The sequence below is a fragment of the Helobdella robusta genome (assembly GCF_000326865.2).
Source record: "Helobdella robusta unplaced genomic scaffold HELROscaffold_88, whole genome shotgun sequence".
In the NCBI taxonomy this organism is placed as follows: Eukaryota; Metazoa; Annelida; class Clitellata; order Rhynchobdellida; family Glossiphoniidae; genus Helobdella; species Helobdella robusta.
Genome location: NW_008705503.1, coordinates 287850 through 303151, shown reverse-complemented (window position 1 = coordinate 303151; position 15302 = coordinate 287850). Strand labels below are relative to the sequence as shown.

The window sequence follows — 15302 nt, the reverse complement described above, 5'->3', positions numbered from 1 at the left end:
TATATATATATATATATATATATATATATATTTGGGTTTAGACTATCATAAATACAAATATTTATAAACATCAATGCGTTTTCGGCATTATTCAAAATGTAGTTGAGTTTTTCAATTTTTCAAACGTAACTTTTACCGTTTTGATGAACTTCACTACTTTATAAATTATTAATATTCGGTAGAATTCATAGAATATTGTAAAAATATTCATTTATATATATATATTTTCACGTATGTCATCACTGATACAATATACTACATTACTAGAATAAATATAACGGCCTTCGCTCACTTTTAACGGTCGAACAAGGAGCTTATTTCCGGAGGAGATTTGGAGGGTGATTTTTTATCGTTTGGGCCAAAAGTTACGATCGTATATTTACTAATTTCGGAAAATTGCTTTTATTTAAAACTTAGAATTTTATTTTTTTAATTGTTGTTCAATGTGGTAATTTATTACTTTTATTTGGTAGAAATTTAGAAAAATAAAATACACATTACCGAAAATAATTAAAAATTGAAAAATTGAGGTTCTTTGCATATCCCTGCTTCAACTCATAAGAAAGTGTTGTATATTGGTAAATAGGCCTCCTCTTGAGTAGCATCTGACCAGGTTTTTTTTTACATAAGTTTACTTTTATATATTTTACTTTTACTCGAATTTACTTTTCATTTTGTTTTTTTAGAAAATGCGGTTTTTTCTAAATTTCCCTAATCTAAAAAATTGCTAAAAAGTGCTCATTTTTGTAGAAAACGTTGTAATGACTGACGATTTTCATCAATTTAATTTATTCTCAACGAACGCTTACAATTGATTATTAAAAATAAAAAAGAATTCTTTACACAGCTGGAATTGAAATGAATGCCATTCTTTGCAAATATGTCTTTCTAACATTTTTATATTTCGTCGAAGGATTGCCGTTTGGAATTAATTCATACTTTCTGCCTGTTTATTTGCACAGTAAAGCTAAAAAATCGGCCACAAGTATTTCATTGTTGAAACTTGCAAATGCTCCTTGGTTGTTGAAGTTTCTATGGGGTCCCATGGTTGACGGCTGGGGTTCCAAAAGAATGTGGGTCGTCATTACCAACATTTTCCTAACAATTATTGCAATTTTTTGCTCGCAAGTTGACTCAGCTCAAGATTTGTTGATGTTTTCCATATTCATTTTCATCCTAAATTTAGTGACATCTGTTCAAGATGTGGCTATCGATGCAACAACGTTCTCCATTCTTGATTCTGACAAACTTGCCATGGCTAATGTTGCCCAGGCAAGTAGATGTAAATTTTTTTTGGAAACGTTAATAATCCATTCATGCATGTATCTCATTATTATAATACTTCCAGCATTTTAAAACCCAATTTTAATTGCATCTTGATTATAAAGTAGGTGGTTGGATATAAATTAGGATCATTATTCACTGGGGGCCTCCTGTTATCTCATGTGGACTCCATAGGGTGGATGAACATATTTTTCATCATTGCAATTTGTTACTTCAGTTCATTTTTCATCATTATCTCATCAACTATCCTCAAAGAACAAGAAAAGAAAGAATTAGGTTATCAGTTTGAAAATTTAATTACATATTTTATCTATATTTAAAATTATTTTTATAAATATTAATAGCAAACAAACTCGAAAGCAGAAAAATTATAAACGAAAATTCAACACGGAAACCACGAGAAAACTTCTATGACAAGTTTGATTTCATATTCAACAGAAATACTTTCTGGATGGTTATTTTTCTTCTGTGCTATAAGTTAGGTCATGTTTCAGTTTTTTTATAAAATGTGGATTCTATATTTTGTTCTCTATTTACTTGTAAATATAATAAATAAATAACATAATTTGTTTTTATTTTCTATCATGATTATTAATTTTAAATTTATAATTTCAGGTGAGCAAGGCTCTTTTTCAATTTTGCCACTATTTCTATTGGATTCTGGCATAGATAAAGAAAATGTCATTCTGTGGTTAAATATCTATGGTCAAATTTTATCCATTGCTGGTTCTTTGCTTGGAGGGCTACTCATACAGTGCAGAAAGTTAGTAGCAATAATAATAATAATAATAACTGATGATTTTGTATTTATTAATGATACTAGGAATGTGATCTCTTTGGAATCTCTACTTTGGAATTTGATGATGACGAGGTTTTTGTTCGGCGCACTTCAAACCCTCTTCATAATTCTTTGGTTGAAGTTGCCATACATACAGATCCAGCTCTTTTGTAAATGTTTTTAAATGATTTACTCTATCATTTATTCATTAATTCATTTATTTCTTTTTTATTGTAAACTATTATTAAGTGGCAAATTTTTTATTTCTTTTTATTATAAATTCTTGTTCATCGATTGTTTTAAAAATTTAGGTAAGAGCCATCCGTCCAATGGTCAAAGCAGAGTTAAATTTTTATAAATTGCGCTATATAAATGCAAATTAATCGGTTGATCGATTGATAGTTTTAGAGAAAAATAATTTTTGGGCACGTTTCTACGGTTTAAACATTAATAATTTGGAAAATTTTGATTATTTAAGCAATTTTAGTTTGAAAAAATTTCAATTTCAGATTGTTTAACACTGCTGTGCCATCTGCAATTGATCGTGAGTGGATTTATAACAACATGCACGTTTACATTGATGATGCTAGAGTCGCAGAGTATTAAATTTCAACACCAGGCCACCTACCACGCAATCATTTCAACAGCTGAAGTGCTTGGAAAATTAGTATTTGCTTCCTTTTGTGGTCTCATCGTTGATACCTGTGGCTATTCATTCGCTTTTGTAATTTTTGCATTGTTAAATGCTCTGGCGATGCCGGTCTTATGTCGTACCAGGATTAATCGTGCCGTTAAAGACGAATGATGTTTTTAAAATGAAGTTTTGTGTTAATTTTGTTGTCGCAACGCGAAAGAAAAAGCACTTACTTTAATCCTTAAATACTTTCAAATATAAACGGTGAATCAAAGATGAAAACTTGAATAAGTCTTAATGAAGTGCTGAAACTTTGAAAGAACATTTCTATGGATAAAAGTCTAATGACGCGAAAAAACAAACAATAAAAGCATAAATAATGTAAAATAATTCTAATTAAATCAAATAAATTTTCAAAAATGAATAAATTCCCAAAAATGTAATAAAATTTCAATCATTGAGTTGGCAGAGGAGAGCTGCACCCTTGCAAATCCAATAATCCTTCGTTTGCCTCGTGTCCAGCAGTACACTGATCACGAAGTTCGTTGAGTGACCTTTCGAAATGTTTTATTTAGGATTTCATCAGGTTTACAAATCCATAATTTACATTTTTAGCATCATTAATTCGTCGTAGTCAAGTCAAAAAAGTCTTTTCCAGAGTTTCACGAGCAATGTTTGGCTACTGTCCCGTGTCAGTCCAGGTGCACTCTGCTTACGTGCTAAAAAATTTCGACCGTTGTGCTTGTATGATAGCTGAAGCTCTCATCGCAAGAGAGCCACCAGCCACAGTGTGTATGATGGTTAATGACGCTGTTTTGTACATCTCTTTACAGTTTTCTACGTAACAAAACGTTTCATCACTTCACCAGATCTTATTGTTTTAAGAAGATGAGCCTCTTTAATTTTCAATAATAACGTTTATGAAATTTGAAATTATGTTTGAAAATTTTGGTGGTTGGTCGGGGCTAGTAGGTACCTGTGGTAGATAGGACGCCGGCACGTAGGGGCGTTTTGTAGAGGGGGGCGTTGTACAAGTTTGCGGGCTGTTCCAGTCCATCATTGGCTGCATCAAGATGAGCGGCATGCTGTTGTTCATCACACCAGGTAGGCAGTCATTCATGCATTGTTGTGAGTCATCCCATCTGCAAGTGCGTTTGTGTGTGTGTGTGTGCGCGCGCCCGCTCGCCATTCATCTATTCATTAATCCACTGAATCATTCATTCATTTACTCGATCAGTCATTCATCTTTACGTTCATTCATTCATTCGCTCATACTTCGTCAGCCACGCCCCCACGTCTGCAAAAAAAGTGTGATGGGTACATTCCCATGTTTGTTCGCCACACATTCATTTATTGTTCCATTCAGTCATTCATCTATTAATTCACTCATTCATTCATCTATTAATTCACTCATTCATTTATCACCTGAAACCATCAGAAAAGAGTCCACTGATGATGACGCCATCATTAAAAGAAACTTCATTTATTAGATCATCGACCACTGCAGCTTCGTTCTCGGCGTTCGACAGCGTCTCAAACGTGAGAGCTCCGAAGCGTTTCTTTATCGCATTGAATCTGTCGTAATTTAAATTATAAATAAAAAACAATCGTAATTATTATGATAATATTTATTAGTATTGTTATTGAGATGGCGTGATGATTAAGATGCCTGTGAGACTGCTTGCTGCCTTTGAAGGCAAAGAGATTCCTGCCGCCTATCACTCCTATGTGTACTGTACACATACACGCACACCTACACACACACAGAGAAAGACGTCTACACACACAGACAAACAAACACACACAGACACGTACCTGGAATCATCAAACGCAACTTTACTTCCATCATAGACGTCGTAATATTCTTCTGAGAGGACGAAATACCTGAAGGTTAGATGATCAACTGGCAGGGAATACTTCCTCGAATGACGTTGTAGCACTCCAGTTAAGAAACCTGCCGGGATAGACATACTCATCATGGTCATCTTATATAACTGTTACCATTATGTAGTAGCCTAATGGTTAAGGCGCCTGGCACTGCTGTTGCAGTTACTGGGCTCGAACGCGAGGATATCCCAGCCTGAAATGTCTGTGCGTGTGTGATGCGGCCATGATTCAAGTGTATTTGCCGTCAATGCTTTTAATAAAATTTAAAAAAATTGTTTAAAAAATCATCGCCATCATCATTACTAACGTAATCACTACCACCACTACCATCGTCCTCGTCATTATTATTATTATATGTTATTATTGTTATTATTAAGGCTATTTATAGTATTTCAGGTAAAACCTTGGGGAAAGTAGAAACCGGAAATCCAATAAAGAAGAGGTTCCCCGCGAGCCAACCAATCAGAGATGAACCTGCACCTGTGGACCAAATCTTTGAACCAGGACGACAAGCTCTTTGTTGAGTTGTAGGCATTGGTAGACCAATTTTTTGGAAGCTGTGATGGATGGATGAATGAACGAATGAATGAATAAATGAGTTCACGGATGGATAGATATATGTATGAATTAATATGTAGAAAGCCATATGAACAAATAAGGAAACGCAGACAAACGGACAGATAGACAGACAGACTTTATTATAAATGAATGAGTGATACATCATCTCCAGGTCCTCGTCCATTAGAACTGTGCCCATTATGGCCTTTTGTAACTGTGCCAGTGAGGCCTAGAACAAGCATCAACATCGTTATCATCATCGTCATCATCATCGTTATCATCATCATCACCGTTACCCCATCGTCATCATAACCAACCCCAATGACATCCAGCAGCTTGTTGTACCTCTCGACTTCCTGCAACAGGACTGTCGTCAGCGAGTTCGTGCGGCCCTTATCATCCAACTTTTCAAATTTATTTTTTTACTACTATCATAAAATAAGAAATTTCCAAGATTTGTATATGGTAAAAGTGAGCAAACAACTGACCTGCATCAGCTCGTGCTTGGCATCGCTGGCGTTCATACGGGGCGGTAAGATGTCCAAGTACTCCTGGGCCATCGTCAGAACTGTCTGATCGGTCAGCTGTGCGCTTGCAGTCGAACCAGAGCGCGGCTGCAAACTTAAAACCGTTGCCATGAGGGATGATGTTTCTTGCTCCTGTTTGTGTGTGTGTGAGTGCGTGTGAGTGTGTGTTTGCTTGTGTGTGGGCTGGTAATTGTGTGTGCGTGTGTGTGTGTGTTGTGCGTCTGCTCTATGCTAAAATTGTTATTTTAAAACCTCATTCAACAAATTACTATTAATTGATCAATGATAGAATCGGTCCCACGATTGACCAATAGATTATTCATTCGCTCGTTCATTCATTCATTCACTCGTTCATTCATTCATTCATTCATTCACTCGTTCATTCATTCACTCGTTCATTCATTCATTCAATCGTTCATTCATTCATTCATCAGCCAACCAACCTGGAAGACGATATTAGCATTATCATGCATGCCAAATATCTCTGGCGGATCGATGCTGGGCAACGACTCAACGTGAGCCAGAAATTCCGATAGGCCGCCCTGACTTGGCGCGTAATATATACCTGCGCGTGTGTGCGCGCGTGTGTGTGTGTGTGTGTGTGCGTGATTAACCGTGATGGTGATGAATAAATCGATAACGATCTTAATTTCAATCGTGACGACGCCGATGATGACGACGATGATGATGAAAAAGATGATGACCTGATTCAGAATACTTGTAGCCATCGGCAATTACGTCGGCGTTGAAAAATTTTTTAAGAATGGTCCTCAGGCACCTCTGATCCCATTGGTCGGTTACTCTACCTCCGTATATTATCTAATCGTTCATTGGTTTGTTTGAAATATTATCTGATCGTCCATTGGTCTGTTTTAAACGTTTACTGATCATTCGTTAGTTAGTTTGATATTTTATCTGATCTTTTATTGACTAACTTGAAACATAGCTTTAATTTTAACATGAATACTAATAACGAGAAAGAAGAGGAAGAAAAAGATGACGATGATGATGATGATAATGATGACGAGAGAAGATGGAAAGATGGAAAGGAAGTAGAGAGAGAGAGATAACCTCGGCGGTCAGGTAGATGAGAGCGTCCCATGGAATGGAGTTGAGGCAGAACATCTGCATGTTCAGCAGGGCACACTCCCTGTCCGACTCGTTGAAGTCGTACTGCCATGTTTGGTAGTTAAGCGTGCGACTGATGAGCAAATGAATGAATGAATGAATGAATGAATGAATGGATGGACGGATGGGTGAAGGAACGGATAGATAAAGGAATGAAAAAACGGACGAATGAATGAATGAACGAATGAATTAATGATTTAACAAATGAATGATTTAACGAATGAATGAATAAATGAATGAATGAATAAATGAATGAATGAATGAATGAATAAATAAATGAATGAATGAATGAATGAACGAATGAATGAATAACTTTAATATTCCATCCCAGCGGACCAAATTTCCCTCTTTCCAGCAGGACTGAATGGAAGAAGCAGATCCCAAACACCATCTTCTTCCACGTCGATCCAAGGGCTAATTTTAAAAAAATTATTAAAAAATAAAATTTGGCTACATCATCATCGTCACATCGCCATCATTGTCGTCATCATCATAGCTCACCATGTTCGTCAAAAAAATCTTCCCCCATATCAACGAGCGCTTTCCTCAAATTCGATTTAATCCCTTTGGGTGGTTCGTTCGTGACCTTGACACTGTTTTGCAAGATGGCCACCGGAAATGACGTAGTAGGCATGGAGCTGAGAAACAGCCGGAAGTTGTCGTTGACGTCAGAAGGTTTGTTGATCATGTTTTTGACAGTTTCCTCCAGTTCCGGCATCCAGGAAGCCGCTAGGTGGCAGTTCTGCCGGTTGTTTGTTGTTGATGTCATCATTGTTGTTATTATTGTTATCGTTATGAAATTACTAACAACAATAATAATAATAACAACAACAACCAACCTGAAGAAACACCCAATCACCATATTTCATTGATGACGTCAGTAACCTCTTCGCCACTGGACCCTGACCTTGACCCAGCGAGATTGCCTGCATTCTGATTGGTCCGTGATTATTGTCCCCGTTATTATTACACGTACACAATGAAAATACACACACAGAGAACACACACAGAAAAAAACAGATGGAAGAGAGAGAGAGAAAGAGAGAGAGAGAGAAAGAAACCAACAAACGAACAAACCCATCACAAACATTCCTTTCCCTAACAAATCTCAAAAAAGCTGATTCAGAACAATCAGAACGGAGGATAAAGAGAGAGAGAGAAAAAAAAGAGAAAGAGAGAGAGGAGAGAAAGACATACGTTACACTCGCACACACAAACAAACAAAGACAGGCAGGCAAACAAAAAAAAACCAACCTATCCTGAAATTCTCTCTCCTTGACAAATCTCAAAAAAGCCGACATGGGGTCTGAACCAGGACTGAGAATGAATATGAGAGGCGTTATGTTGCTCAAGTCGTTGTACAGGGCTGGTAGATCTGTCATAGGCGACTCCACGAACGCCTGGCCCAAGTTCTGCTTCACGAACTCCATGCACACCAACACGAGCTGCGGTGAGAGTTAACGTGATGATTGTCTTGGTCGAGATGGAGGTAGTGGTGGCGACGATGATGTGATGATTGCTATCGTAATGACGACCGCGATGATCAATGATGGTGATGATGACATCTTTAAATTTTCGGCGTTCGTTCACATTGATTCAAAGATTGTCTTTAACTTCTACAACATATTTAATGAGCTTCACTCTCATCAAATTTGAAATGAAATTGAAAATCACAAATTAAAAAAATTATACAAAAAAAACCAAGCTTAACCTCTTCGGGTCTGAATAACTTGAGAATGAGAAGTTTCTGGAAAGAAGTGAATCCGTCCGGGAACTGAGCCTCCATAGAAACTTCACTTCCAGATTGAACCGGCGTCATTTCATCGTCTGCCGCTAGCAGTTTGCTGGCTAGTTTCGTCTGTTGAAAAGTAAAATTTGTGAGTTGGAGTTGGAGTGAATTATTTTCAATATATATATTAATATATATATATATCAATATCTACAATCTCATCACCTTATTAGTAAAAATCATTTCATGTCAGATAAGTTTAGACTTATTACAAGCAAAATGAACATAACTGAGACAACAAATTTGCAACAAATGACATAAAATCAACATAGTAATAACAACAAACCGTGTAAGCTCCGAGCCTCAAACTTATCGGTGGGTTTCTAAGGTGCTCGAGAAGCTGTTCGAAAACAGGTAACACGGTGCTCATGTCGCAAAGACCCTTCCACGTGGCGTCGCCCAACTTGGGCACGAGCCTCGGCTTGTTGGGCAGTTTGTAGTTCAGAGGGCCCGCACCCCTTAAAAAATAAGTCCATTCCTCGTTGCTGATCTCGCCTGCGTTTCGCATTATCTCAATGCACAGCATGAAGGAGAAGATTAATTTATCCTTCTCAAATAATCCCCTGCCGATCATTTTGTTCGAATCATAACATTAAGATTATGATATTATTTATATTATTGTTGTTGTTGCCGTTATTATTGTTGTACATTATAACTGCATGTTACAATTGGTTACGTAGCTTTATTGTGATTTACATTGAAGTACCGCACGGAAAATCAGCTGCGACTTTGAAGAACGACAAAATGAGGCACAATGATAGGAATTATAACCTTTAATAAGCCATCAAACAGTAGAACCATGCCGTCACACACAGAGCGCACACACACACACACACACACACACAAGCACCACACACACACACCACACACACACACACACGTACCTGGAAACATTCCTATAGACATCGAGTAAAGTTCCTCTTAGTAGGATGCTCAACCTCACGTCCAGATCCTTACTCTTAGCACTCGTTAACAGCGTGTTACAGAACAGATTTTTAAAATATTTTAAAGAGAACTGGTACATGTTATCAACTTCAGCCATGTTGGCCACTACGAAGTACATTATCGAGCCTCTGGTGGCCACCACTCTGTACTTCTCGCGACTCAGTGATATTTTTTCTTCAGTAGCTTCGGCGTCCGTCAGTCGCTCGCTTATCACACCCGAAGTTACCTGTTTTGTTTGTTTGTGTGTGTGTGCGTGTGTTTGTGTGTGCGTGCGTGTATGTGTGTGTTTGTGTGCCCGTGTGTGTTAAATGAACAAGAAATGAATTGATGTTATGTGACAAACCAGCAAGATAAAAAAAAACCAACACAAATATGGCTGAAATAAAACAAATTAGTAAAAACACAAACTTGAACAACCAATCAACCGACCGACCAACCGATCAATCAACCAACCAACCAACCAACCATCAACAAACTAACTTTAGAATCATTGAGTGTGTTAATGAGATCTTCGTTATCTAGGATATTCCCTCCCGATTCGAACAGCAACTTCAAAATTTTGTCTTCGATGGACTTCAGCTGGTTCCTATCCGTGTTAATCTTCACGATCAGTTGATTTCTTTGATCTTCTAAATCCAACCTTTCTAGGCCTACAACATCTCTGCAACGTATTTCGTTTAAAACGTTTGTCGAATAATGTGAATCAACATTCGGTTATTCGGCCAAATTCACTATTCGGTACATTTCTATGCATGCATGTGTATGTTGGATGGTACTGTGCATGCATGCATGTGTGGGTGATGGCACTGTGCATGCATACATGTGTGTAGCGATAAAAAAAATTTGAACGGAAATAAAAAAATGAATTAGAACAAATTATGTAATTATTAAATTCGAACTAGAGAAAAAATGAAAAACGTAAATTAAAATTTAAAAATTTTTTTATATAATATAAAAAACTTAATTTTTTAAACTCTGACCCTAGCAACTGATCTTCGAGGCCAGAAAAGGTGACGGTGAAGTTGATGATGGTGACCTTGATGCAGACCTCTGGCATGTAGTGGGGGTTCGGCAGTTTTGTCGTTATGTACAACCGGAAGTTCTTATCGTACTCCACGTCCGTGTCACCCAAGTGCATCACCAACCTGCCACCCTGGTGTCGGGGTTGTTTTGTTGTCTGTCTGTGTGTGTGTCTGTCTGTGTGTGTGTGTCTGTCTGTGTGTGTGTGTGTCTGTGTGTGTGTGTCTGTGTGTGTGTGTCTGTGTGTTTCGTATTAACCTGCACATTTTGTACAGTAATGTTAGCGCTTCTAAAGTTTATACACGGAAAGCGCTATATAAATCACGAAGCACAACACATCACAACACGGCGAAAACCACTTTGAAACAAATGAACTACAATGTGCAAACAAATAAATGGAAACGAAACCGGAACTAACGATGACGGCCGTCTGCCTGAGTAATATGGGGTCCAGAGCCGGGTCAATGTGCTCGCCGACATCTTCCATGAGGACCGGCAGACCAAGTCGAATGGCCGTCTCTAGAGTCCTTAGGAAATTGACTTCATTAGACTTTATTGTTTTCAAGCTGTTTGTGCTCTCTTTATTGCGTATCCAACGATTCGCCTGGCGGGTTTGTGTGTGGACTTCATGATGCTGCTGCTGCTGCTATGTATATGCGTTTACTGGCGTCCCCACATCACCAACATCATCAGCATTACATTTCAATTGAGAATTAAATAAAAAAAACTTGTCCATCGGGCGATTGAAAGGTGATCCTAACTAACTGACTGACTGACTAACTAACTAACTAACTAACTAACTGACTGACTAACTAACTAGCTAGCTAACCAGCTAACTAACTAACGACTAGACAACCTGCTCCTGCGGGTCGATCATCAGCGGCCAGCGCTTTCCACGCGTCACTAGAACTGCATTCTCTATCGAGACCTGCCAACAACACCATGAATAATAAAAAGTAATAAATAATAATTATAATATAAAAAAGTAATAAATAATAATTATAATATAAAAAAGTAATAAATAATAATTATAATATTAATTATGTTATCTATAATTTACCTTATCTCTAGGTAGGCCGTGGGTGTTCCACTGCCTGACTTCGAAAGGGTCTGCCAGCACTGACACCAGCGTCATATTCTCCGTGATGGGGATGTTCAACTCTACGCATCTAATTGGTTGATTGATTGGCTAGTTGATTGGTTGATTGATTAGTTGGTTGATTGATTAGTTGGCTGATTGATTAGTTGGCTGATTGATTGAGTGGTTGATTGACTGGTAGATATTGGCTGGTTGGCTGGTTAGTTGACGAAACCACAAAACTACGAAATGAAAAAACAAAGAGCTGATAAATTATTATGACCTGTCTGTCCATCTTTTCATGAGCGCTGTCCTGTATTCGCTAGTGAACGCTCCGAAGTAGGCGATGCAGGCAGCTGATAAGAAAACATCGCCAACCACATTGCTTATCTGACCGTTGTACGTCTAATGTTAATCGGTTTATCGGTTGGTTGGTTGGTTGGTTGGTTGACGAATGAATGAATGAATGAATGAATGAATGAATGAATGAATGAATGAATGAATGAATAAATAATGAATGAATGAATGATGAATGAATGAATGAACGATCACCTCGACGGATTCATCCCATCTAGTTTTCTCACTAGCCAAGGCTGTGGTCAACTTTCCCGCTCTCCTCAACCTCGCCTGTGTCAGTGCGATATTTTTTGTGAGCGCCAACTTCTTGGCGACACTATCGTCGTACATTTTCTGCAGCCTCGTTATATCTTCTTCCACTTTCAGTAGCTTTTCTTGCTTCTCTTTCAAGTTCCTCAAGACGATGTCCAACTCTTGCTGTGCTTCGGCCAGGCTGTGTTTATTTCAATCATTCTATTTTTCCCTGGTCTATCTTAAGTACATTTCAAAAGTAATAAACACGCAGTGCATGATGTGAACGCACGTGAACCAACACATCACACGCATTGCACGCGACGAGCAATAATTTTTTTGCATTCAAACTCGGTCACTGCAGCTGTTGTCCAGACATCTTAGCAGCCCTTAGAACATCTCGTCTCCAAATTTTGTCATTTTATCAAAAATTAGTTTATATTTTTATTTAATTTGTATGAATAATTATTAAATAAAATAATTTTGAACCGCTTTCATGCGGAAAATTATCTGATATTATTATCATTCAATTGTCTAGATTTCTATATAGAAACTGTTGACATGTGACGCCATCCTAGCGTAAAGAGTTAATTATGAAATAAATAAAATTATAGCATCGTCATGATGGAATAAATGGAGGAAATAAATACATAGAACCCAGCTAACATTTTTCTCTTTGGCTCAACAGTTCTGAAAACGTGTGCATATAAATCAATTGCACGAACCCACATACATAAAGATCGAGAAGCCTGTATGTGTTTGTGTGTGTGTGTGTGTGTGTGTGTGTGTGTGTGTGTGTGCATTTTGCTGTGTGTGTGTGTGTGTAATAAAAAAACAAATAACCAGCCAACCCTAGAAACTTTCTCAACGGCTTCAGGAGTGAACTTGGGGTTATCAATGTACTTCTTCAACTTCTTGATGAGGCTGTCAGGTATCCTGTCCTTATCATACTCGTACAACCTCTTCAAGAAGTTGGCATCACCGAGCAACACTTTGGCCCACGACCAATCTGGCCTAAGTTGATGTTGTTGTCAGTAGTTGTCAATGAAAGGGTTGGTGGGAGAAAAGTAAAAAAAAAGAGATAGAAAGAGAGGAGAATCCGATTTTATAATCCTTTGCTCCTGATTTAATAAAAAGTCGCTTGCAAATAATTTCTAACTTGCTTTGGTTACCAGTGAACTTTTTCAACTTTTTAATTTAAAGAAAGTTAAAAGCAATCAACTGACTTAACATTGAGCAGCAGACAGACTGCTTCCATGACGGTCTGCACGAGTTCTGGCGGCACTGTGTAGACGCGAATTTCTGAGATGTCTGCCTTGTCCAGTGCATCCAGTGCCTTACGTGTTTCGTATGTCGCTCGTTTTAAAATTCACTTTGAAATATACAACTAGAAAAATATTGAAAGGACGAAAAAGTAACATAAAATGCAACAATAACGGCCATAAAATAAAAGAAGGAGAAACTTTTATAGCGTTATCAAGAGCCGGAAGTGCTTTATTTAAATCTTTTTGTGCGTCATCGGCAATGGCCTGGGTCTCCCGGGCTTTCATTTCCGCCAACGATTCTTCTTCTTTTACGATTCTTTTGACCTTTGCAGGTGGTGGTGATGACGATGATGATGTTTGTGGCGAGGATGGTGGCCACAACTAGATAGATAAACGAGGGACAAAAAAAAACCACACAAAAATATCAGACAACAAAAACTCATGAAAAAAAAACGTCATCATCTTCGTCACCTCGTCAGCATCGACTTGTTCCAGCGCCAACTTCTCCATCAACTTCTCCGTATTTTCTGACATTTTTTTAAGCTCAGGCTCGAGGGCGATTAGATCGACCTTCATCTTGTCAACCAGTTCATTCGTCTCCAGCAACTTCGACAGTCCGTTCTTCACTCTCTCCCGTGCGCCCACCAACTGCCTACATCATTCGTGTCGTCGTCGTTAAATATTATTATTTCTACCAGTTAAATAATACTAATTAATAATTACTATTATTTTTATTAAAAGAGTAAGATGAGAACAACGACAACAACAACCACAGCAACAACAACAGCAACCACAGCAACAACAACAGCAACCACAGCAACCACAACATAAACCACAACAGCAACAACCACAATAACCACAACAACAACCACAACAGCAACCACAACAACAACCACGACAGCAGGGACATACAGCAGACACAAAAATGTAAGAAAAGCGGCCGAACAAACTTCTTCTTATCAGCGAGCATGGCGACATAGAGGTTGATGAGTTCCAAGTAGCTGGTCGGTGTCGTGTAGTACCTGCGTCTCAGCTCCTCGTAGAACTTCTCAGCTGATTCGGAGGCACTCGTGTGAATCTCGACGCACATCCTCGCTATGTTGCTCTGTAGATCGTGCGTGAGGTTGTTGTCGTCGTCGTTGTTGTTGTTGTCGTTGTTGTTGTTGTGGTGGTTGTTGTGGTGGTGATGATGTGATAATGGTGATGTGATGATAATGATTGGAAAACCCCAACCAAACTTTTGAGAAATCAGCCACAAACCCAACCAGAAAATTAAAATAAAAGAAAAGTTTCACTAGAATTGCCGGAACTGCTCATGTATCAGGACTCAACATTAATAGAAGTTAACAGAAATGTTTGGCAGAATAATGAAATTAACGCCTCGTTATAAAATCAGCGTTATAAAAGTTTTCGACAAACCTTCAAATCTTCATCAATGAGTTCCACGCCCTCGAAAGCCTGATTGGATACACTGAGCAGCGCCTCTTTCGGCCACTGGACAAACCAGTCGATGGTGCAGCAGTTGACCAGAGATGGAAACATGCGACATCTCGTTCGGAATGAACTGCCCACTGGACTCATACATAGAACTATGTGCAGGTTGTTTCTGTGTGCGTGCGTGTGTGTGTGTGTGTGTATGTATGTGTGTGTCTAGGTCAGTGTGTGGTGTGCAAACAATACCATCCAACCAACCTGACTCTATTGATGAAAAACTGAAAAATGGCATCTCTATTATTTTCCTGAATGCCAGTCTCTTTGGCCGCTTGCCTGCAAGCGTTGATATTTTTTTCAAAGTCCTCCACCTCGAACAAGTTCGGAACC

The 15302-nt window shown here is 38.2% G+C and overlaps 3 protein-coding genes across 3 annotated transcripts in view; 1 reads left to right on the top strand and 2 right to left on the bottom strand.

The window, feature by feature from the left end:
- Positions 1-858: 858 nt before the first annotated feature.
- On the top strand, positions 859-2867 carry HELRODRAFT_90722 (hypothetical protein; the record flags this gene model as incomplete). The annotated part of the gene is made up of 5 exons (XM_009032769.1): positions 859-1263; positions 1392-1500; positions 1629-1771; positions 1905-2203; positions 2612-2867. The coding sequence occupies 5 exons, from the start codon at positions 859-861 to the stop codon at positions 2865-2867; spliced, it is 1212 nt and encodes a 403-aa protein (XP_009031017.1).
- A 66-nt stretch (positions 2868-2933) lies between these two features.
- On the bottom strand, positions 2934-4681 carry HELRODRAFT_194634 (hypothetical protein; the record flags this gene model as incomplete). The annotated part of the gene is made up of 5 exons (XM_009032802.1): positions 2934-3250; positions 3413-3519; positions 3673-3838; positions 4122-4271; positions 4512-4681. The coding sequence occupies 5 exons, from the start codon at positions 4679-4681 to the stop codon at positions 3151-3153; spliced, it is 693 nt and encodes a 230-aa protein (XP_009031050.1). The 3' UTR covers positions 2934-3150.
- A 294-nt stretch (positions 4682-4975) lies between these two features.
- The window catches only part of HELRODRAFT_194633 (hypothetical protein), a gene marked incomplete at both ends in the record, with an annotated part of 19355 nt that continues 9028 nt past the window's right edge, over positions 4976-15302 (bottom strand). Inside the window, 25 exons of the mRNA XM_009032801.1 lie at positions 4976-5098; positions 5459-5545; positions 5630-5800; positions 6112-6233; positions 6373-6487; positions 6740-6841; positions 7110-7210; positions 7298-7538; positions 7636-7729; positions 8051-8241; positions 8508-8654; positions 8872-9148; positions 9470-9736; positions 10075-10191; positions 10511-10683; positions 10969-11154; positions 11611-11688; positions 12181-12418; positions 13060-13230; positions 13443-13552; positions 13680-13805; positions 13953-14133; positions 14432-14586; positions 14901-15070; positions 15174-15248. Coding sequence (XP_009031049.1) covers positions 4976-5098; positions 5459-5545; positions 5630-5800; positions 6112-6233; positions 6373-6487; positions 6740-6841; positions 7110-7210; positions 7298-7538; positions 7636-7729; positions 8051-8241; positions 8508-8654; positions 8872-9148; positions 9470-9736; positions 10075-10191; positions 10511-10683; positions 10969-11154; positions 11611-11688; positions 12181-12418; positions 13060-13230; positions 13443-13552; positions 13680-13805; positions 13953-14133; positions 14432-14586; positions 14901-15070; positions 15174-15248 — 3818 coding nt within the window. The remainder of the gene's footprint in view (positions 5099-5458; positions 5546-5629; positions 5801-6111; positions 6234-6372; positions 6488-6739; positions 6842-7109; positions 7211-7297; positions 7539-7635; positions 7730-8050; positions 8242-8507; positions 8655-8871; positions 9149-9469; positions 9737-10074; positions 10192-10510; positions 10684-10968; positions 11155-11610; positions 11689-12180; positions 12419-13059; positions 13231-13442; positions 13553-13679; positions 13806-13952; positions 14134-14431; positions 14587-14900; positions 15071-15173; positions 15249-15302) is intronic.